Source organism: Oncorhynchus mykiss, chromosome 7 (genome assembly GCF_057628025.1).
Source record: "Oncorhynchus mykiss isolate SJ-2025 chromosome 7, ASM5762802v1, whole genome shotgun sequence".
Taxonomy (NCBI): Eukaryota; Metazoa; Chordata; class Actinopteri; order Salmoniformes; family Salmonidae; genus Oncorhynchus; species Oncorhynchus mykiss.
In genome coordinates this window covers 3579734-3601953 of record NC_143028.1, presented here as the reverse complement: position 1 = coordinate 3601953, position 22220 = coordinate 3579734, and the positions used below count along the sequence as shown (strand labels likewise).

The 22220-nt window shown below is 42.8% G+C and overlaps 1 protein-coding gene across 2 annotated transcripts; it reads right to left on the bottom strand.

Moving 5' to 3' along the window:
* Positions 1–416: 416 nt before the first annotated feature.
* On the bottom strand, positions 417–14609 carry LOC110527248 (calcitonin gene-related peptide type 1 receptor). Of its 2 annotated transcripts, none has more exons than XM_036982269.2 (14): positions 14129–14609; positions 9704–9777; positions 9314–9467; positions 8756–8866; positions 8327–8439; positions 8137–8228; positions 5946–6072; positions 4362–4515; positions 4129–4189; positions 3929–3995; positions 3531–3584; positions 3288–3452; positions 3097–3138; positions 417–2962 (listed from the first exon to the last, which is right to left on the bottom strand). In XM_036982269.2, the coding sequence occupies exons 2-14, from the start codon at positions 9752–9754 to the stop codon at positions 2732–2734; spliced, it is 1422 nt and encodes a 473-aa protein (XP_036838164.1). In that variant the 5' UTR covers positions 9755–9777; positions 14129–14609; the 3' UTR covers positions 417–2731. The 2 variants fall into 2 exon arrangements, with proteins under 2 accessions (XP_036838164.1, XP_090095944.1); XM_090239818.1 differs by having other exon boundaries at positions 5901–6072; positions 14129–14313.
* Between the last annotated feature and the right edge of the window lie 7611 nt (positions 14610–22220).

Genomic DNA, 22220 nt, shown 5'->3' with positions numbered 1-22220 from the left:
AAATAGGAGTGTTTGTAGTGTAGCAATCAATACTAATTTCATGCAATAGCAGATTTGTTCAAAGCACAGATGATGATAAAACAGACATGCATCATGTCCAATAAAACAAAAGCACACATGTTGTTTGAAGTGCTGAAATGACCATTGACTTCATTTAAGAGGAGAATGATTTAAAGCCAGGCTACACATTGCTTAGACCACACAGACAGTTTTGATACACTTCCACTATGGACCAACAGCTTGTCTAGGACTGTGTACTGTATGTCTCTCATCTGTGTGTGTGTGTGTGTGTGTGTGTGTGTGTGTGAGTGTGTGTGTGCGCGTGTGTGAGTGAGTGTGTGTGTGTGTACACTGCGTACACCACGGCCCATCAGTGTTGGTTTCACAACTCAGTACAGAATAACACAAACCAGAAGTGTCAGAGCAACGTTTGTTAATGACCTATAATTGCATTACACTTCACAAGCATTCAGTACAGCATTCTCCACAATAAAAAGAATAAACAGTTTGGCACCTGTACAATGTCAACACTCAGCGCAAGGAAAAACATTAGATTCATAGAAGAACAGAGAAACATGCCTGAAGCGTTCCTAAGTAAAACTCAGAATTGAGTGGAACACAAAACAGTTTGTTCTGAATTCTATATCCTGTTCCTGACTACCAAAGACCAAATGAACATTACAATGAGTTCAGACACCATCCATAATACATGTCAGACCCAGCCATCAGTTATCATGTATAATGAAAACAGAACTGCAGCTCTACAATATCAAGGTATACAATACTACAACAAAGTTAATGAAAACAGTGCTGACAAAATCCACATGACATACCACGATTGATAGGTAACTCACGGTTGATAGGTAACTCACTTGAGTAGTGAGAAACATAAATACCCTATAGACTCCTCCTTGAACATGTTGTATTTCTATAATGGCATATCCATAGACATACATATTGAAATATACAGGAAACACAAACACTTTGTCCTTCTCTCTCCCCCCGTCTCTCTCTCTCTCTCTCGCTCCCCCCGTCTCTCTCTCTCTCTCTCCACCCCACTCTCTGCCTCCTTCCCCCTCTCTCCCTCCCTTCTCTCTCTCTCTCCACCCCACTCTCTGCCTCCTTCCCCCTCTCTCCCTCCCTTCTCTCTCTCTCTCTCTCTCTCTCCCCCGTCTCTCTCTCTCTCTCTCGCTCCCCCCGTCTCTCTCTCTCTCTCTCTCGCTCCCCCGTCTCCCTCTCTCTCTCTCTCGCTCCCCCCGTCTCTCTCTCTCTCTCTCTCTCTCCCCATCTCTCTCTCTTTCTCCCTCTCTTCACCCCACTCTCTGCCTCCCTCTCCCCCTCTCTCTCTCTCTCTCTCTCTCAGCGCTCTCTCTCCCTCCACATTAAGTCTCCACGTGTGAGCAGAATTCTCTCCAGCATTTGGATATGAAGCAACTCTATGAAAAAAAATACTTAACATACTTAAACAAGACTTACATACATTCAACTATGACAGATAAAACTGAGGCAAAACCAAGGTCATTTTATGTGCCAGACATAAACTCCCACAGAGGGACTAAACCCTAGTCTAGACAGAAGGGAGAAGACCGCTGGACAGGGAAATACACTGACAGGAAATGAACATTCTAATGGGTGGTCCATCTTGTACTACTGTAACATAGTTATAAATAAGTAGCCATCAATGACCATGCAAATTCAAACCACAGACAACAACACATGATAACACATTCAATGCTAATGGCTGTAAAATAAAACAATTGTAACTGTACACTGTATCAAAAAAATCCACTGTGACGTTTAGTTACTTGTCTTGTCATAAAGAGAGCCATAACGAGCCTGCCAATCTTAATACATAATCCAGTGCTTAAGGTCCATGTACATTAGGTTTCCTTTGTCCTTTACAGAATGGAAGTCATTATATCACCAGTAGGCCCAACAAGTTCATTGCACTGTACTCCTCTTGGGTCAGAGGTTGTTGTAGAGTCTCAGGCTCTTGGGTCAGAGGTTGTTGTAGAGTCTCAGGCTCTTGGGTCAGAGGTTGTTGTAGAGTCTCAGGCTCTTGGGTCAGAGGTTGTTGTAGAGTCTCAGGCTCTTGGGTCAGAGGTTGTTGTAGAGTCTCGGGCTCTTGGGTCAGAAGTTGTTGTAGAGTCTCAGGCTCTTGGGTCAGAGGTTGTTGTGCAGTTGCAGGCTCTTCAGTCCACAGGATGAAACGGCAAGATTGATTCCTTACACTAAAACCCTTAAGGTAGTGTAGGTAGTGTCCATTCCTTACACTAAAACCCTTAAGGTAGTGTAGGTAGTGTCCATTCCTCACACTAAAACCCTTAAGGTAGTGTAGGTAGTGTCCATTCCTTACACTAAAACCCTTAAGGTAGTGTAGGTAGTGTCCATTCCTCACACTAAAACCCTTAAGGTAGTGTAGGTAGTGTCCATGCCTTTACACAGGTGTCTCTAGTTAAGTGCCTATTCCGTCCTCGTGAAGTTAAAGTGGATCAGTTGAAGGTAACTGTATTGACCAGATCAAGAGGCTGAGTAGTGCTCCCTATAAACGTTCATGTACTTTTTCACCATCATCCAATTGCTGTGAAGGCTACTGCCAAGAAGTTTGAGAAAATGTTCTAGAATATGGTGGGAAAAGAGTTCCAAATTGTCTGCAGCCATTTCAACTAAAAGTTTAACTGCCACTGTGTAACTGTACAGACCCAAGACCCACGACTTCCGACCTTCAGCCTCAGGCAAACGGGTTGTCCGACCGGAGTATGGTGGGTGTCACCGTCTCGACGTCGTGGTAGCTGTTCTTGCCGTTCATGTGTTCGGTGTGCCCGTCGATGCTGTAGCAGCGATGCACCTCCGTCAGGGATGACGCCACGTATGAGGCTGAGCGGAAGACATCTGCGTGGGCAAAGTTACTGCCAAACTGGATCCTCTGCTGGTTCCAGTGCCTTCGCAAAACACCTTGGACCTGGAAGAAAGAAAGTCCCATCGGACAACAGTTTACATTGCTCCAACGTGACACCTTATCAAAGTAATTATGGTTGCATCAGCTCAGCTTTCTGACATAGAGTTAGTTCAGAATAACGTAATATCCCGTCTTACCTCCCCATTGAAGAAGCAGAAGATGGTGGCAACCAGGAGACCCTGAGGATAGAAAGAGGATACTTCAACACAAAGAAGATAACACTAACCAGCGTGGGACACTACTCTAACTTAACTTCTAGAGTTGACTTAGAAGTTCTAGAAGGTCTCTAGAATTCTAGAAATGTGAGAATGTTCTAGAGTTGTCCTACCTGGTAGTGCATGAGGATGTTCATAATATAGTCGTAGATCTCCAAGGCGAAGCGTCCCTGGGGTTTGTAGGGGAACAAGACAAACTGGATGCCCAGGAGAGGGACTAGGATCAGGGTGGCTCTCACAGCCTTCATGTAGAGGCTAGATTCAGCTTGATGGGTCACCTAGAATACAATGCAACTTTATTAGTCCATTTGTTACAGCAAATAGAGGAAATGATCTTCTGCTTGTTGGTGGATTACCTTCAGTTTGGTGATGAGGACACGCACAATGTTTAACAGGAAGAACAGATTCACCTGGAGAGAGAGGGGGAGGGAGGGATAGAGAAGGGGGTAGGAGGGAGGGATGGGGAGGGGGAGAAGAGACAGAGAGAGACAGAGAGACAGAGAGAGCCAGACAGAGAGAGAGAGAGAGAGGAGAGAGGAGAGAGATTTTGGAAATAAGCCAATGTGTCCAATGAGTCCTGCCAGAGACATGTCCATTATGTCCAAAGTAAATGTACTTAAAATCCCAGCCAGAGTATAAAGGAGACCTGAGGTTGATGACGGTTCTGTTTACAGTGATCACACAAGGGGAAGAACAGGGATGGTCATAAACGTTAGTTAATGTACTTGGAATTGTGGCTTAAAGAAGAGCTCACCAGCAGGGCAGCACAGATGGGACCATGGATAATGTAGAGGAGGGAAGTGTTGGAGCTGATCCAACAACTGTGGAGGAGAGAAGGAGATGCCAAGAGATATTTGACTCATGTGGACAACATCGCTTATCCATGAATTACTGTATGTGGCAGAGAATGGCATACTTATCAAAGACCAGAGAGAAAGATATCAAAATACTTACTTATCATTGTAGTAGTAGCTTCGTGCTATTGCATGTATCAATGCAGGTATGAGTGGAAATCCTGGGAGATTATTCAATAATTGATTTTAATGGATGACATAATGGAAAAACAACTGTAATTCAACATGAAATGAACCTCTAGAAACGTCCCTTAAAAAGGCAAGCGTTGTTTAATCGTGTAATAGTTAGTGAATGGTTTCATTAGTTAATAGTTTTGTCGTAACTTCACGTACCCCATCCAAGCAGGTAGTACCACATGAGGTGTTGTTTCTCGGCGAACACAGCCACGACGATGAGTGTGTGCAGGTAGATGCCCTCACACAGCATCCAGAAGTAGTTACAGCCAAACAGGTACAGGTGAATAAACATGATCACCTTACAGCTCACCTGGTGGGGGGTGGGGTAGCAGAACTAATATCAGCTTGGAATATCCCCGGTCAGGGTCAACCAACAGTCTATGGTTGAGTAGACATTTTTGTCTACTGAGCTTGGAAATGCTTTGCTCATTATTTACATCCTAAGTTAATTCTGTTGTTGTGAAACAGGTTGGGACCTTTAATATATAAACCTTATATATTAAATATATATTTACACCTTTAATATACACTACTGTTCAAACGTTTGGGGACACTTAGAAATGTCTTTGTTTTTGAAAGAAAAGCACATTTTTTGTCCATTAAAATAACATCAAATTGATCAGAAATACAGTGTAGACATTGTTAATGTTGTAAATGACTATTGTAGCTGGAAATGGCTGATATTTTATGGAATATCTACATAGACCTACAGAGGCCCATTATCAGCAACCATCACTCCTGTGTTCCAATGGCACGTTGTGTTAGCTAATCCAAGTTTATCATTTTAAAAGGCTAATTGATCATTAGTAAACCCTTTTTCAATTACGTTTTCACAGCTGAAAACTGTTGTGCTGATTAAGGAAGCAATAAAACTGGCCTTCTTTAGACTAGTTGAGTATCTGGAGCATCAGCATTTGTGGGTTCGATTACAGGCTCAAAATGGCTAGAAACAAAGACCTTTCTTCTGAAACTCGTCAGTCTATTCTTGTTCTGAGTAATGAAGGCTATTCCACGCGAGAAATTGCCAAGAAACTGAAGATCTCGTACAATGCTGTGTACTAATCCCTTCACAGAGCAGTGCAAACTGGCTCTAACCAGAATAGAAAGAGGAGTGGGAGGCTCAGGTGCACAACTGAGCAAGAGGACAAGTACATTAGAGTATCTAGTTTGAGAAACAGACGCCTCACAAATCCTCAACTGGCAGCTTCAATAAATAGTACCCGCAAAACACCAGTCTCAACGTCAACAATGAAGAGATGACTCTGGGATGCTGGCCTTCTAGGCCAATGAGTAAGTGTGTCCAAACTAGAGGTTGACCGATTAATCGGAATGGCCGATTAATTAGGGCCGATATCAAGTTTTCATAACAATCGGAAATCTGTATTTTTGGGCGCCGATTTGCCGATTAAAAAATGTTTTTATTTTGTTATACCTTTATTTAACTAGGCAAGTCAGTTAAGAACACATTCTTATTTTCAATGACGGCCTAGGAACAGTGGGTTAACTGCCTGTTCAGGGGCAGAACAACAGATTTTCACCTTGTCAGCTCAGGGGGATCCAATCTTGCAAGTTTACAGTTAACTAGTCCAACGCATTAACGACCTGCCTCTCTCTCGTTGCACTCCACAACGCTGCCTGTTACGCGAATGCAACCCATTGTTGTCCTAGTCCCTGGTTGTTAGTCATCATACTCACAGGGTTGCTCTGCACTAGTCCCTGGTTGTTAGTCATCATACTCACAGGGTTGCTCTGTACTAGTCCCTGGTTGTTAGCCACCGCTGTCAACCAGATGATGGTGATGACCGAGTTCAACACAAATGAAAAAAATAGGTTTTTGTGGAGCGTTATCCTCTGGCAGCTTAGACTCCTGGTAGGGAAAGAAAGAAAATATCCTTATGTTGAATGGACAACAATGGAAGATGGAACAATGTTTACCATCTTTATCAAGTTAAACTCCCTACAACTCCTTATAATTACATTCTCCCAACATAATTTATGACGCTTGTGTCGTTAATGCCTCCTTATGAGTAGGCCATTATGAATGAGTTTTTCCTCCTTCTTCCATAGAAAATAATTCAATTATTCAATCTAAAGTAAGAAAAACACCATATTTCTATATACACTGCTCAAAAAAATAAAGGGAACACTAAAATAACACATCCTAGATCTGAATGAATGAAATATTCTTATTAAATACTTTTTTCTTTACATAGTTGAATGTGCTGACAACAAAATCACACACAAATTATCAATGGAAATTAAATTTATCAACCCATGGAGGTCTGGATTTGGAGTCACACTTAAAATTAAAGTGGAAAACCACACTACAGGCTGATCCAACTTTGATGTAATGTCCTTAAAACAAGTCAAAATGAGGCTCAGTAGTGTGTGTGGCCTCCACGTGCCTGTATGACCTCCCTACAACGCCTGGGCATGCTCCTGATGAGGTGGTGGATGGTCTCCTGAGGGATCTCCTCCCAGACCTGGACTAAAGCATCCGCCAACTCCTGGACAGTCTGTGGTGCAACGTGGCGTTGGTGGATGGAGCGAGACATGATGTCCCAGATGTGCTCAATTGGATTCAGGTCTGGGGAACGGGCGGGCCAGTCCATAGCATCAATGCCTTCCTCTTGTAGGAACTGCTGACACACTCCAGCCACATGAGGACTAGCATTGTCTTGCATTAGGAGGAACCCAGGGCCAACCGCACCAGCATATGGTCTCACAAGGGGTCTGAGGATCTCATCTCGGTACCTAATGGCAGTCAGGCTACCTCTAGCGAGCACATGGAGGGCTGTGCGACCCCCCAAAGAAATGCCACCCCACACCATAACTGACCCACCGCCAAACCGGTCATGCTGGAGGATGTTGCAGGCAGCAGAATGTTCTCCACGGCGTCTCCAGACTCTGTCACGTCTGTCACGTGCTTAGTGTGAACCTGCTTTCATCTGTGAAGAGCACAGGGCACCAGTGGTGAATTTGCCAATCTTGGTGTTCTCTGGCAAATGCCAAACGTCCTGCACGGTGTTGGGCTGTAAGCACAACCCCCACCTGTGGACGTCGGGCCCTCATACCACCCTCATGGAGTCTGTTTCTGACTTTTTGTGCAGACACATGCACATTTGTGGCCTGCTGGAGGTAATTTTGCAGGGCTCTGGCAGTGCTCCTCCTTGCACAAAGGTGGAGGTAGCGGTCCTGCTGCTGGGTTGTTGCCCTCCTACGGCCTCCTCCACGTCTCCTGATGTACTGGCCTATCTCCTGGTAGCACCTCTATGCTCTGGACACTACGCTGACAGACACAGCAAACCTTCTTGCCACAGCTCGCATTGATGTGCCATCCTGGATGAGCTGCACTACCTGAGCCACTTATGTGGGTTGTAGACTCCCTCTCATGCTACCACTAGAGTGAAAACACCGCCAGCATTCAAAAGTGACCAAAACATCAGCCAGGAAGCATAGGAACTGAGAAGTGGTCTGTGGTCACCACCTGTAGAACCACTCCTTTATTGGGGGTGTCTTGCTAATTGCCTATAATTTCCACCTGTTGTCTATTTCATTTGCACAACAGCATGTGACATTTATTGTCAATCAGTGTTGCTTCCTAAGTGGACAGTTTGATTTCACAGAAGTGTGATTGACTTGGAGTTACATTGTGTTGTTGAAGTGTTCCTTTTATTTTTTTTGAGCAGTGTATTTCTATATAATTTAAATCAGTAGTGGGGAATGCTCTAAGTGAAGATTGTGTTCGTTTTTTATGATCATGTTTTGTAATTTAGTATTTTATTGGGTTTTGTGTTGATATGTGTGTTTATATTGTGCAGGGCTCATTTGAAAAAGACACTTGGTCTCAATATGACACCATGTTAAAATAAAGGTTAATGAAATTAAATATATAACAGGAGCATACTTATGGGCTAACAGAGTAACTTACTTGAAATGGAAAAATATTCCCAATGAGAAGAACAATGACGTCAGCGACAGTCCATGTCCAATCAGAACCAGGTAGTAGAGATTCATCGCTGTCTGAGAAAGAATACACCATGTCAACCTAACATGCATTACAATATAATATCCACAACATAACTACATTAAAAAGCTTATCAAAAGGTCACTTGTCTTACCACTCTTCCTGCACTGGTGTATGCCGTACATTTGGTGTAGTTTGTCCATGTCCTGTTGCTCTCCGGGTGTAGAAACCAATTACCCGTTTCACTGCACACTTTGGATGCCATTTCTGGTGATTAGAAACAGAAGCTGAGTGATGTAGTGCATCAACCAACGTGAGTCAACAGAAGAGTGGACAGGTGTGACACTTGCTCATCTCAGCAATCAACACAGCATTAATTCAAAAAGAACGATATCCATTCATGGGAATAACTTTCATCCCTTTATCCATACTAAAATGAACGTTGAAAACAGCAAAGGACATTTCTCTAAAAGCCTAACAGAGAATAGCCAGGCTGACTCGTACATTACCTTATACAGTCATACAATAATCTCTGTTCAATGTCGTTGGGTTGGAGAGACCAGCCAGATTGCAAAATACAGACCTGCTGTGTCAAAGTCTTGGAAGTAGTCTGGACAGTGTTGGTTTGTAGTGAAGCCTGCCTCTGTGTCCTCCCAGCACAGCCAGCCATCCCACGTCCTGTTACAAACTGGCCCTGAGTGAAGGGACACAACAACACAGGCAGTTTAAAGGGATACTTTGGGATTTTGGCAATGAGCATGCTAGCAGATACCCATAGTCATCATGCTAACGCTAGTTAGCATTGGTTCGCGAAACGACCTCTAACTTCCTTCATGCTGCACACATAATAATGGTATCCACAAGTTCATCTGACTCTAGGGAAATAGATTTAGCCAAAATCCAGAAGTATCCCTTTAAGCAAACTTTTAAGTTGAAACTGAAACTAGGAGGTCAGTTCCTTAGAAGGTGCTATTCACTGGGGTTAGGACCATTTCAGTTAAGACTGAGGATTGTTTCAAATTCAAATTGAATATGCTAAGAGTAAATTGAAAATCTCTACCATGCAAATCATGAGATTGAAATTGAACAAATGAGCTACCCCATTACAACCTGCACCACACCACCCTTAAGGGACCCTTACCTATTTTGTTGTGTTTGTCGTTTTTCATGATCTTCTGATAGCACTCAAACTGAGCAGTGACTATGGTGTTCCTGGTGACACCGATGTCGTGGTAGACGTTCTGGGTATGGTGCTGCTGGGAGTCATTCCCCTCAGGGCTCGCCAACACACACAGCTGTGAAAAAAATGGCTAACACTCAGAGGAAACGATACACTCACGGACAGAGTATTTTAGAATATCAAACCAAATCAAGAGAGTGAAAGTGTGGATTTGAGTTAAATATGAGTTATGATCATGTTTTAACGACTTTCAAGAACAACCATATTCACTCTGCATGCCACAGTGAGTTTATAAAAGGCATATCGAGGACAAAGGGTAAATGACTTCACAACTTGGGTTGAGTATATTACCTCAGTGACAGAACACAGCAACAGAAGTGAGAATATGCCGTTAGCATCCATCCTGGCTCTGCTGTCAACGGGTCCTGGAGGAGAGATAGAGACAGGTCAGCAGGTCTGTGAACAGTGGAAGGGGTTTTACTGAGAGGAAAATTTCACTCCCAGCCAAGCGAACTGCTATCTACGGCTCAGAGCCAAGACTGCTTGCAATAATCCCCCTATCGGTCTCAGAGAGAAACAGGGAGAAGAGGGAGAGAGATCACAGTCATAATAATACACTAAAACAAGTTTTTTTCAAGAAGACCTTTATAGATGGATCTAGATTAACCATTCATATGATTGAATGCTATGTCACTCATATGATAAATTAATTACATTATTATCAATGACATTGTCACTTATATGACTGTTATGTCCAGGGGCGCAACTTTCACTGTGGACAAGGGGGACATGCCCCCCCCCCCACACATTCTGAAATTGTATTTTTGTCCCCCAGTTTTACCATTGGAATGTGATACAAAACAAGGCAACTATCTGCTTTAGGCCCATGCGTAAAACAAATATTAATGTCCCCCCTCACACACTTCTAAAACCAAAGTTGCGCCCCTGCTTATGTCACCACTGACATAGCCAACTACCTTATCACATCCATGTCAGTAAACAAGATGTCTGAGTCTATTTCCAAATACACTTGTTTTGGTTTGAAAGCATTAAAGAGACACGTGTTGATGTGATGAAGCCATCAATCACACAGAACTGAACCCAGAACCGGCCCCTTTGATCCTTTCCTCAATAATAAATCACACATGGAGGTGCAGCCCAATAGCATCTGTGAAGGGAACAGCACCAACTGACAAATATACTACCCGTAAACCTAAGATAGCGTACATAGCGAGTAGTGGGTAATATAAATCTTCTATCACATACATTCAGGTCCAGAACTATTCGGACATTGATCAAGTTATTATTATTTTAACTGTCAACCAAAGTTGAAATCAATTCAAGAATATAACCTGAAAGGGCAGATTTTCAGCTTTAATTTGAGGGTATTTACCTCCAAATCGGGTGAATGGTGTAGGAATTACAGCACTTTTTATATGTGACCCCATTTTAAGGGACCAAAAGTCATTGGAAATTGGCTGCTCAGCTGTTCCATGGCTAGCTGTGTGTTATTCCCTCATTAGTTCATTTATAAGTAATCAGATGAAAGATCTAGAGTTGATTTCAAGTGTGGCATTTGCATTTGGACTCTGTTGCTGTTAACCCTCAACATGAAGTCTGTCACTGCCAGTGAAGCAAGCCATCATGAGGTTGACATTTCAAAACAAACCCATCAGAGAGAGAGCAAAAACATGAGGTGTGGCCAAATCAACGATTTGGTACATTCTGAAAAAGAAAGAACACACTGGTGAGCTCAGGAACACCAAAAGGCCCGGAAGACCACGGAAAACAACTGTGATGGATGACAGAATCATTATTTCCCTGGTGAAAAGAAACCCCTTCACAACAGTTGTCCAGATCAAGAACACTCCACAGGAGGTAGGTGTATCTGTGTCAAAGTCAACAATCAAGAGAAAACTTCACCAGAGTAAATACAGACGGTTTAGCACCAGATGTAAACCACTGGTAAGCCTCAAAAACAGGAAGACCAGATTAGAGTTTGCCAGATAACATCTAAGAAAACCTGTACAGTTCTGGAACAACATCCTATGGACAGATGAGACAAATATCCACTTGTACCAGACAGATGGAAAGAGAAGAGTATGCAGAAGGGAAGGAACTGCTCATGATCCGAAGCATACCACCTCATCTGTGAATCATGGTGGAGGGGGTGTTATGGCCATATATGGCTGCCAATGGAATTGGTTCCCTTGTATTCAGATTCAGCCAAATGCTTCAAAACTCATTGGACGTCGCTTCACAGTGCAGATGGACAATGACCCGAAGCATACTGCGAAAGCAACCCAATGCTTTTTTAAGGCAAAGAAGTGGAATGTTCTGCAATGGCCAAGTCAATCACCTGACCTGAATCCAATTGAGCATGCACTTCCCTTGCAGAAGGCAAAACTGAAGGCAAAATGCCCCAAGAACAAGCAGGAACTGAAGACAGCTGCAGTAAAGGCCTGGCAGAGCATCAGCAGAGAAGAAACTCAGCATCTGGTGATGTCTATGGGTTACACACTTCAGGCAGTTATTGACTGCAAAATATTTTTTTAAACTCACAATTTAATTTATGATTATGTTAGTTTGTCCAATGACTTTGAGCCCCTAAAATTGGGGGGTCACATATAAAAAGTGCTGTCATTTCTGCACCGTTCACCCGATTTGGAGGTAAATACCCTCAAATTAAAGTCACATTCATTATTTAATTTCAATTTAATTTATTTTCAACTCCAATATGCTGTGTTTCCTTCCAAATCCATTGTGGTGGCGTACGGAGCCAAAATGATAATAACTTGGTCAATGTCCAAATATTTATATAAATCCACAAGGATCTGGGCTACTCAAACTCCCACCTCTGGATATTAATGCATTAGCTATCTTTTTCTAAAACAAAAACAGAGCTAGCAACGGTCGTTCCCCAAACATGCAGCGTCAGGTTTAAACCATCAGCTTGGCAATAAGACAAAAGCACTTCTCTTCTCTGAAGCCAAGCAGAATAACAGCAGGCCCAACCATGATAACCTTGTGCCCTTCCTGAAGCACCAGGGAGGAACAGCAGGGAGGGGCCTGAGAGACATGTCAGGGTTTCCTCTCCAAGCTTTCCTGGGTCATAACATGAAGGGTTGAGTCGGCCAACACCCCAAAGGTTCTACAGTACCAAATTAATGGAATTCATGAGGGGGTGAGGAGAGAGAGAGCTTGGCAGAACCAAGGAAACATGGAGGTATTTACCCCCCTCCCCCCTACCATCCTCTCTCTCTCCTTCTCCTCTCCCTGTCTCTCTCTATCCCTCTCTCTCTTTCTTCCCCCTCTCCTTCTCACTTTCCTGCAGTAGCCCCATCCCAGCCCTCCTAAATCAGGAAGCACTTGTCAACCCTCTGACAGTTTGTTTAACTTATGTCCTTCTCCAACAGACCCCTGGAAATGTACCCAAACCTTTCCACTGTCCAACACACTGGTCACCACACAGTGCTTTCTCTCTTAAAGGGGCACTTCAGGGGCACCAAGCCCATTCCACTGTGTAGCTCAGACACCTGAAGATGAAAGTGTTGTTGCACTCTTTTTGTTACAGCATGCCCTGCAACCAGTGCTTGACTTGGACTGAAATAGGTGCCTGTACTGTTGATATTTAGATGCAGGAGCTCCACAACACTGTTGAGGTAATGTTCTATATGAAGAACAGGAGCTCAAGCAGTAGAAACGTTGAGGTGCCGGTACTCAGCTCCGGTGAGCTCCTGCCCAAGTCAAGCACCGCCTGCATCTGTATAGTATTGAAATAAGATAAACCTTTTGTCAGTGTGTGTGTGTACTCTCACATCTCATCTCTTTGGAATGGAATCTTTTCACATCAATGAATTGCAGCAAAACCAATCACCAATGTGTGTACATTTTACATGGTGCTGCTTCTGAAGTCAGAACCAAAGCCTTATATCAATCTGTTTAGACTGACCATGGTGCTTTTGTAACCACGTAACCATGGCAATGAGACGTTTGCCAGCAGACATCTGCAGTCCAGACTATTTCGTAACAGGCAGTGTGCGCCATTCAGCAGGCATCAAGAAGTGTCTTCCAGACATACTCCAAACTGTCTGAATCTCCCTGACAACAGCTAGTGAAGGTTCTATTACCCTGAGAAGGACCAATGTCATCATAGAACAGTGAAGCTGCGCAACTTGCCAACCAGCCAATGTGTGGCATTGTAATGCTCAAAAGAAAGAACATTAAAATAACAAGATGACAAGTTGGTAGAAAAGCGATGAAACTTCTATAGTATCACCTCGTGTGTGAAGGATATAGCCGTTGATATGTGTTATTTCCTTTGTCCATATAGTCTCCCTGCCTGTCGTGAAGTTTTCTTTCTAGAAGTGCATATATTCCTGCCGTGCTGCATCACACCATGGCCAGCCCTGTCTATCTAAACCATATTATCCCTTAGCATTTCGTCATTTTCAAACTCCCTCTTACATAAAAATGCAGATAACAACAACAACAAAAACAACAACAGCAACAGTGGACGTAAACCGTGATGTTTAAACAACTGTTCTTCAGAGGAACTCTGCATGGTTGATCAAGCTTTATTAGCTCTTGACCCAATCTTAACAATCAACAATATACTATCACTTTATTATCATTAGGCCTATTTGTGTAGACAGTTTTACTCTGATCCACCTTGATACCCTACCCAAACCCAATCAGAACCAATTCCAGAAAGAGACCAGAAATGATTCCAATCTGTCATTCTGCTGGACTGGAATTCATTAAAATGTGTCTTACCTTACTGAGAAATGTCGCCTTCAAATGAGAAGAAAAGAGCGAATTCTGCTTTTCCCGACCCTTTTCCCAGAGCCCAATAGTCCGGTTGTCCGTTCACTAATGGTTCAATCCAGTGTGCTCTACGGTAAAAGCGAGGAGAGGAGCTCGAGCTTCAAATTGAAATTGATCCACTACGGTGGCATCCTGTGACATCATCACAAACCGCCTCTTCCTTCCGAGGGTCTCATCCCCTTTTGGACTGCTGATGTCAGAATGCCCTCAGTCTGGCTCTGATTTAGACTATTTTACATCTCTATATTCGTTGGGAGTGTCACATTTCGACTACAATTGAATTAGGCTGACCGACATTTTCCAAATTTGATAGGCCTATACACATTTTTTAAATGATCAAATAAGCTAAAAACGTCTTAAATATATATAGTTTAATGTAACCTAAAACATATACTTTACTTACTTGATCCATCTACCCATTTCTTTGACCAAAAATAGGCGCACACTTTTTTCTCCTTGCTTAAAGTCCAATACTGCCTCTCTGTGGGGTAAACATGGAACGGCAAGGGACACAAACAAGCACATACTGTACAGACACTCTCAACACACACATTATTTGTTGTTGTATTGTTTGAATGTTATTTTATTTTGTATTTATATATCGTTGTATTTAACATTTGTGTGACTTTTTTAAAAATGTATTGCATCTTTTTTACCCCTGGAGGAGTAGCTGCTGCTTCTGCAAAAGTTCATGGGGATCCAAATAAACAAGTTGAGCCACATTAGTTGACTTCCATGTTTCTCTCTGAACGTTCAATAATGTTTCATCCTCCTGAACAAACCCCAGGTTTAAAATATTAATTATAAACTGGGTTGTTTGAGCCCTGAATGCTGATTTTTTATTTTACCTTAATTTAACTAGGCAAGTCAGCTAAGAACAAATTCAACTTTTCAATGACAGCCTAGGAACAGTGGGTTAACTGCCTTGTTCAGGGGCAGAACAACAGATTTGTACCTTGTCAGCTAGGTGATTTGAACTTGCAACCTTTCGGTTATTAGTTCAATGCGCTAATCACTAGGCTATGCTACTGCCCCTGATTGGCTGACAGCCGTGGTATATCCGACCGTATAACACGAGTATGACAAAGCATTTATTTTTACTGCTCTAATTACATTGGTAACCAGTTTCTAATAGCAATTAAGTCACCTCATGGGTTTGTGGTAGGTTGGCCGTAGTATGTTAGCCAACCTCCGTGCCTTAGTGCTGAATTATAATGCAGTTATAGAGGGTATCCATAAGAGATGGGATCTCTGTTAGATACAGATATTGGAACTGGCAAGGAAAAAAGACAACTTGAAATCACTGAAAGCTGATGTGAATATTTGTTTGTACAGTATACTTGCTTTCAATTGGCACTACTTCAAGTAGCCTAATCAATTCCACTCACTGAACCATCTGCAGCCTACACAGAATTTGAATGACCATGACACTGAATCAAAATCCACTGCAGAAAGGTAACCTATTTCATGGTCTGCCAGTCATTGTAGAGAGTCATTTCCTGAACCCAGACACAGCTTTGATCAATTTTGACCCATTTAATTCTCGGAATGAAAATGTACAAATTAACAAGTGGCATTACATGTCACTCCAAGGGGTCTTTGAGTCTAAAATCCTTAACTTGTGTGCAGCCTACTTAAGCAAAGGGATTGTAATGCAAAAGGAACTGAGAAAATGATTAGTGAAGCTCTGATGGTGTTTCTGATGTTTCTAAGGATAAGAGACAAACTCATTAGCTCTCTTACGGGATAACTCAGATTAAAGTATGAAATGAACGTTTCATATTTATTTTAATGACATTGCTCACTGGGTTTGACACAATAGCTATTTCAAAACCCTTAAATGATCCTTATAAAGGGCGCTCAGCCATTGCTAAGCATCTATAAAATCTCTTAGAACACAACCACTGGTCATTAAATCAGCCATAAAAAAATGTCTTGTTTTCAGCTGTTGCTCCATGACATTAAAACACCCAATTATTCTGCTGCATGAAGTACTTCTTTGATTCACTTCATTCATCCATGTAATTAGGGGTGCAAATCTCCGCTCACACGCGTGTTCTCTGTACCGACTTCATTGCTAACATATCAACAGGGCCATGTTCTAGAAAAACAACGCAGTGGTACAGGCTGGAGAAGTGGTGAGATGTTTTCATACACTGTTATTGTTGGATGTAAGGTTAAATGTGGAGGTGCTGAGAGACCCTTTACGAAGCCATACAGGGAAGGTAGGTCTCTCGTGACAGATTGTTATGTTAACGTCAAAGGAGTAGCTGGCCAGTGCACAGGAGATTTGGTTCTGGGTTCTGAGATTAGGCCTTCCAGGACTTCAGGAGTAAAGAGCATTTGAGCGATATTTCCCTGGAATGTTGAGAATAGATTCTGGAAGCCATGAAACCTGTGAATCAACATGGTCAAGAAGAGTAGAGTGCATTTAAACTAGGCTGTCCAACCAGCATACAGCCTGAGGGCACTATCAATCAAAACCAGAATCCAGAAGTGTCAGGTGTCAGGGAGTAACACAAAACAAAGCTCTTCTTGTATTCTGATATGGTTTTAAACTTTTATCGACTCACAGATTGGAACCATTACTTCTGAAACTCTAACCCCACATCCCCAGTCAATCTCCTGGGAGCTAAAGGTACCTTCTATATTTTTTATTAAACTAGGCAAGTCAGTTAAGAACAAATTCTTATTTACAATGACAACCTACCCCAGGCAACTCATGGTCAATTGTGTGCCGCCCTATGGGACACCCAATTATGGCCAGATGTGATACAGCCTGGATACAAACCAGGGACTGTAGTGACACCTCTTCCACTGCAATGTAGTACCTTAGACCGCTGCACCACTCGGGAGCTATACCAAGTCTGGCAACCATGAAGCATCATTTTGACAAGCAGTGCACGACATCTGGGCCCTGGTTAAACATAAGCTGGCTGAGACATCTGCCTGCCAGGGACATAAGCCACAGAGTGTGGCACATGCCACCCCCATCCACTGACTCAAGCTGAAGGAAAATGAGCATGTTATTTATTCATGGTAGAGTAGATACACTGACAGTTGGCACAGTCAGACAGACAAGTGAATCACTTCCTCACTAGAAGTGTCTCCTATATGTGACAAATCCTTGCTGTGTCGCCTCAGGACAGTGTTCTCAGAAGCACTGGTGCTTCAACTGTACCTGTCACCTAGACTGTTATTAGAATCCTGTCTACGGAGGGATTGAGGGAGGAAGAGAAGGGAAGACCATTAGACTGTTATGAGAATCCTGTCTACGGAGGGATTGAGGGAGGAAGAGAAGGGAAAAGACTATTAGACTGTTATTAGAATCCTGTCTACGGAGGGATTGAGGGAGGAAGAGAAGGGAAGACTATTAGACTGTTATCCTGTCTACGGAGGGATTGAGGGAGGAAGAGAAGGGAAGACTATTAGACTGTTATTAGAATCCTGTCTACGGAGGTATTGAGGGAGGAAGAGAAGGGGGAAAGACTATTAGACTGTTATCCTGTCTACGGAGGGATTGAGGGAGGAAGAGAAGGGAAGACTATTAGACTGTTATCCTGTTTACGGAGGGATTGAGGGAGGAAGAGAAGGGAAGACTATTAGACTGTTATCCTGTCTATGAACAACCACCTAAAAGAAAGCCATTCCCAAACCTTGCGTAACAAAGCCATCACCTAAAGAGAGATGAACCCCCTAGAAGAGTCCCCTAGGCAAGCTGGTCCTGGGGCTCTGTTCACAAACATAAACACACCCCACAGAGCCCCAGGACAGCAACACAATTAGACCCAACCAAATCATGAGAAAACAAGAAGATAATTACTTGACACATTGGAAAGAATTCATAAAAAAACGGAGCAAACTAGAATGCTATTTGGCCCTAAACAGAGCGTACACAGTGGCAGAATACCTGACCACTGTGACTGACCCAAAATTAAGGAAAGATTTGACAATGTACAGACTCAGTGAGCATAGCCTTATTATTATTATTCTGTTAGTCACATGTCTGTGGAACTTGTTCAGTTTATGTCTCAGTTGTTGAATCTTGTTATGTTCATACAAATATGAAAGTAAACTCAGTTGACAGTGAGTGTTTATTATTTACTTCACTTGCTTTGGCAATGTTAACATTTGTTTCCCATGCCAATACAGCCATTAAATTAAAATTGAGAGAGAGAGAGAGAGAGAGACATATTTGCCTAATTGGTATGGTTATAAAACAGCTAAGGGCAAAAATCAATCAGTCAATATAAAACGTGGAATGCGAATAAATTGCCTTCAATATTATAACTAACACACATCCCTATGCTTTCACTGACTAACTGAGTCTCATTCCTAGAACATCTCAGCCACTCCATTAGTTACACAGGGTGTGTGTTGATGGGCATAAATCGATGATTGGTTCGACACGAAAGACCATCACAACAAAATCTGAGGAGAGCCTGCAGAACTAATGAAGGGTGAGAAACGTATCTATATTTAGCCAGCGTCTCTAACATGCATAATGAAAACATGCAAGAGGCACTTTAAGAAATTCCAGAAAGTGTGCATGTGTGTGTGTGTGTGTCTGTGTGCATGAGACACTCCAATCAACAGAGCTCTGTATGGAGAGTCAGTAACGACAAGCATCAGTCATATCAGGATACATCAGGAATGACATGACACAGGACACATACCCTCCATCCATCAAACCACAGTACAATCACGAGCCTGTGGCGTCTGTTTGTGGGAGGGTTATTTTGCATAAAAAGAAGGCATGTGTAATATGTAATACATTTAACATAGTGTGCTTTATTCATAGAAAACACATCTGACTGATGTTCCAAGTTACAGAACTAATGTAACCTAAACCTACACGGAATGGAAATATTGTACCATAAAACCTACAAGGTTCAGAACCCAGACCATCGACATGACTCAAAAATCAAGACCCTGTTTGCCACTGAGTATTAGCTTAGAGGAACACCAATCTTTATGCTCCAGACCAGGTCACCAGGCTAGCATTGCTCACACGCCATTAACATGGTCACATTAGAATCCAAACTGATGTGCTCCTCATATTGAAGACTGTTAGCTCCCCCATCGTATGTTCTGTCCCCTTATACATGTCTCTCAGACACAAACAGCTGTTGTTTCAACGCTCTGTGATCACTCAGCTTTCAGGGGAAATGACCATTTCAGCTCATTACCACAATAACGTGAATATGTCCCACGGCTCCTCTGACACTGAGGAAGTGGAGAACAAACTGGTTAATGGAACTCCTAAGGAGAGCCTATGATCATTCTAACAATAGTGTTCTAATTATTCAATTCCCTTTGTTATTTATTAACATTTCCCAGACTGCTTTGCGTGTTGCTTGTCCACATTCCATCCTTGCAGCTTTGAGGGACACACAGCTTTATTTTTATTGCAATTGTTCTGATTGTTTTTTAAAGGTGAGAGGGACACAGGTTTGACAGTAACAAAATGCCCTATGGTCTCTCGTTCCACCCCAGTATTATTACTCATAGATATGGTGTTGAAGGTTTGCAGGCTGAAACTAAAATACATTGATTACTTATGAATGAATTTGTGAAGGTGTTTTGAAGGGAAACATGCTTGATGTTGAAAGGTTATGAAAGAGTAGGTAACCGGTTCTGAACAAAATGATGTAAAGTGTTTTAATATGGAAATGGTCAAACATCAAGGTGGTAGGTGCCTCTGGCTGTTTCCCTCCATGACAAATTACTGTAATCGTTCAAAACCAGAAAAGTACATTCATCAGAATTAAAGTCAATGAACTATTTGAGAACATTCCCAATGTTAAACCATTTCCAGAACGTTCCCAGAACATTACCAAAATGTTTATTAAACGTAACCATGTTTGAACTTTTAGGAAACGTTCTGTTAATGTAATGAAATACCAAGAAAATAACGTTATTTTGTCAAGTTCCTTAAATGTGCTGAGAACGTTCCAAAGCCAAGCAACTATTCTGCACCATTCCCAGAAAGTTGTGGGAAGGTTGTATGCAAAATAACCATAGGACAACCACGCTCTCACCAAGCTCTAAGAAACATATGGTTCTCAGAACGTTATGTGCTAGCTGGGCTGCCATGCATTCCTCTGTGCCAATGGGGTTAAATAGACAGAGAATATTATTTGACCTCAACAGACAGCACTCACTGAAACCCCACATCAAAACAGAGAGGAAGGGGAAGTGACTCTTAGAAAGCACCTCTCATTCTCTGTCATCTGAGTGGCAGCTCTGAGAGGGGCTTTCTAAGAGCGTATTGGCTACTGGCTATATACAGTGCATTCAGACCCCTGCAATTTTTTCCACATTTTGTTGCGTTACAGCCTTCTTAAATTGATAAAATATTTTTCTCCCCTCATCAAGCTACACGCAATACCCCATAACGACACAGCAAAAACAGGTTTTTAGAAATGTTTGCAAATTTATAATAAAAAAATAAAAAAATACCTTATTTACATAAGTATTCAGACCCTTTGTTATGAGACCCAAAACTGAGCTCAGGTGCACCCTGTTTCCATTGATCATCCTTGAGATGTTTCTACAACTTGATTGGACATGATTAGGAAAGAGACACACCTGTCTATGTAAGATCCCACAGTTGACAGTGCATGTCAGAGCAAAAACCAAGCCATGAGGTCGAAGGAATTGTCTGTAGCGCTCCGAGACAGGATTATGTTGAGGCACAGATCTGGGGAAGGGTACCAAAAAAGTCCTGCAGCATTGAAGGTCCCCAAGAAAAGTGGCCTCCATCATTCTGAAATGGTAGACGTTTGGAACCACCAAGACTCTTCCTAGAGCTGGACGCCTGGCCAAACTGAGCAGTCAGGGAGAAGGTCCTTGGTCAGGGAGGTGACCAAGAACCCGATGGTCACTCTGACAGAGTTCCTCTGTGGAGATGGGAGAACCTTCCAGAAGGACAACCATCTCTGCAGAATTTCACCAATCAGGCCTTTATCGTAGAGTGGCCAGACCGATGCCACTCCACAGTAAAAGGGATATGACAGCCCGCTTGGAGTTTGCCAAAAGGCACCTAAAGGACTCAGAACCTTGAGAAACAAGATAGAACTTATTGGCCTGAATACAAAGTTTCTCGTCTGGAGGAAACCAGGCACCGCTCATCACCTGGCCACCACCATCCTTACAGTGAAGCATGGTGGTGGCAGCATCATGCTGTGGGGATGTTTTTCCAGAGGCAGAGACCAGTCACTTTACCTACATGTAAATATTACTTTAACTACCTGGACTAACCTGTTCCCCCACACATTGACTCTGTACCGGTACCCCCTGTATATAGCCTCCACATTGACTCTGTACCGGTACCCCCTGTATATAGCCTCCACATTGACTCTGTACCGGTACCCTCTGTATATAGCCTCCACATTGACTCTGTACCGGTACCCCCTGTATATAGCCTCCACATTGACTCTGTACCGGTACCCCCTGTATATAGCCTCCACATTGACTCTGTACCGGTACCCCCTGTATATAGCCTCCACATTGACTCTGTACCGGTACCCTCTGTATATAGCCTCCACATTGACTCTGTACCGGTACCCCCTGTATATAGCCTCCACATTGACTCTGTACCGGTACCCCCTGTATATAGCCTCAACATTGACTCTGTACCGGTACCCTCTGTATATAGCCTCCACATTGACTCTGTACCGGTACCCCCTGTATATAGCCTCCACATTGACTCTGTACCGGTACCCCCTGTATATAGCCTCCACATTGACTCTGTACCGGTACCCCCTGTATATAGCCTCCACATTGACTCTGTACCGGTACCCTCTGTATATAGCCTCCACATTGACTCTGTACCGGTACCCCCTGTATATAGCCTCCACATTGACTCTGTACCCGTACCCCCTGTATATAGCCTCCACATTGACTCTGTACCGGTACCCTCTGTATATAGCCTCCACATTGACTCTGTACCGGTACCCCCTGTATATAGCCTCCACATTGACTCTGTACCGGTACCCCCTGTATATAGCCTCCACATTGACTCTGTACCGGTACCCTC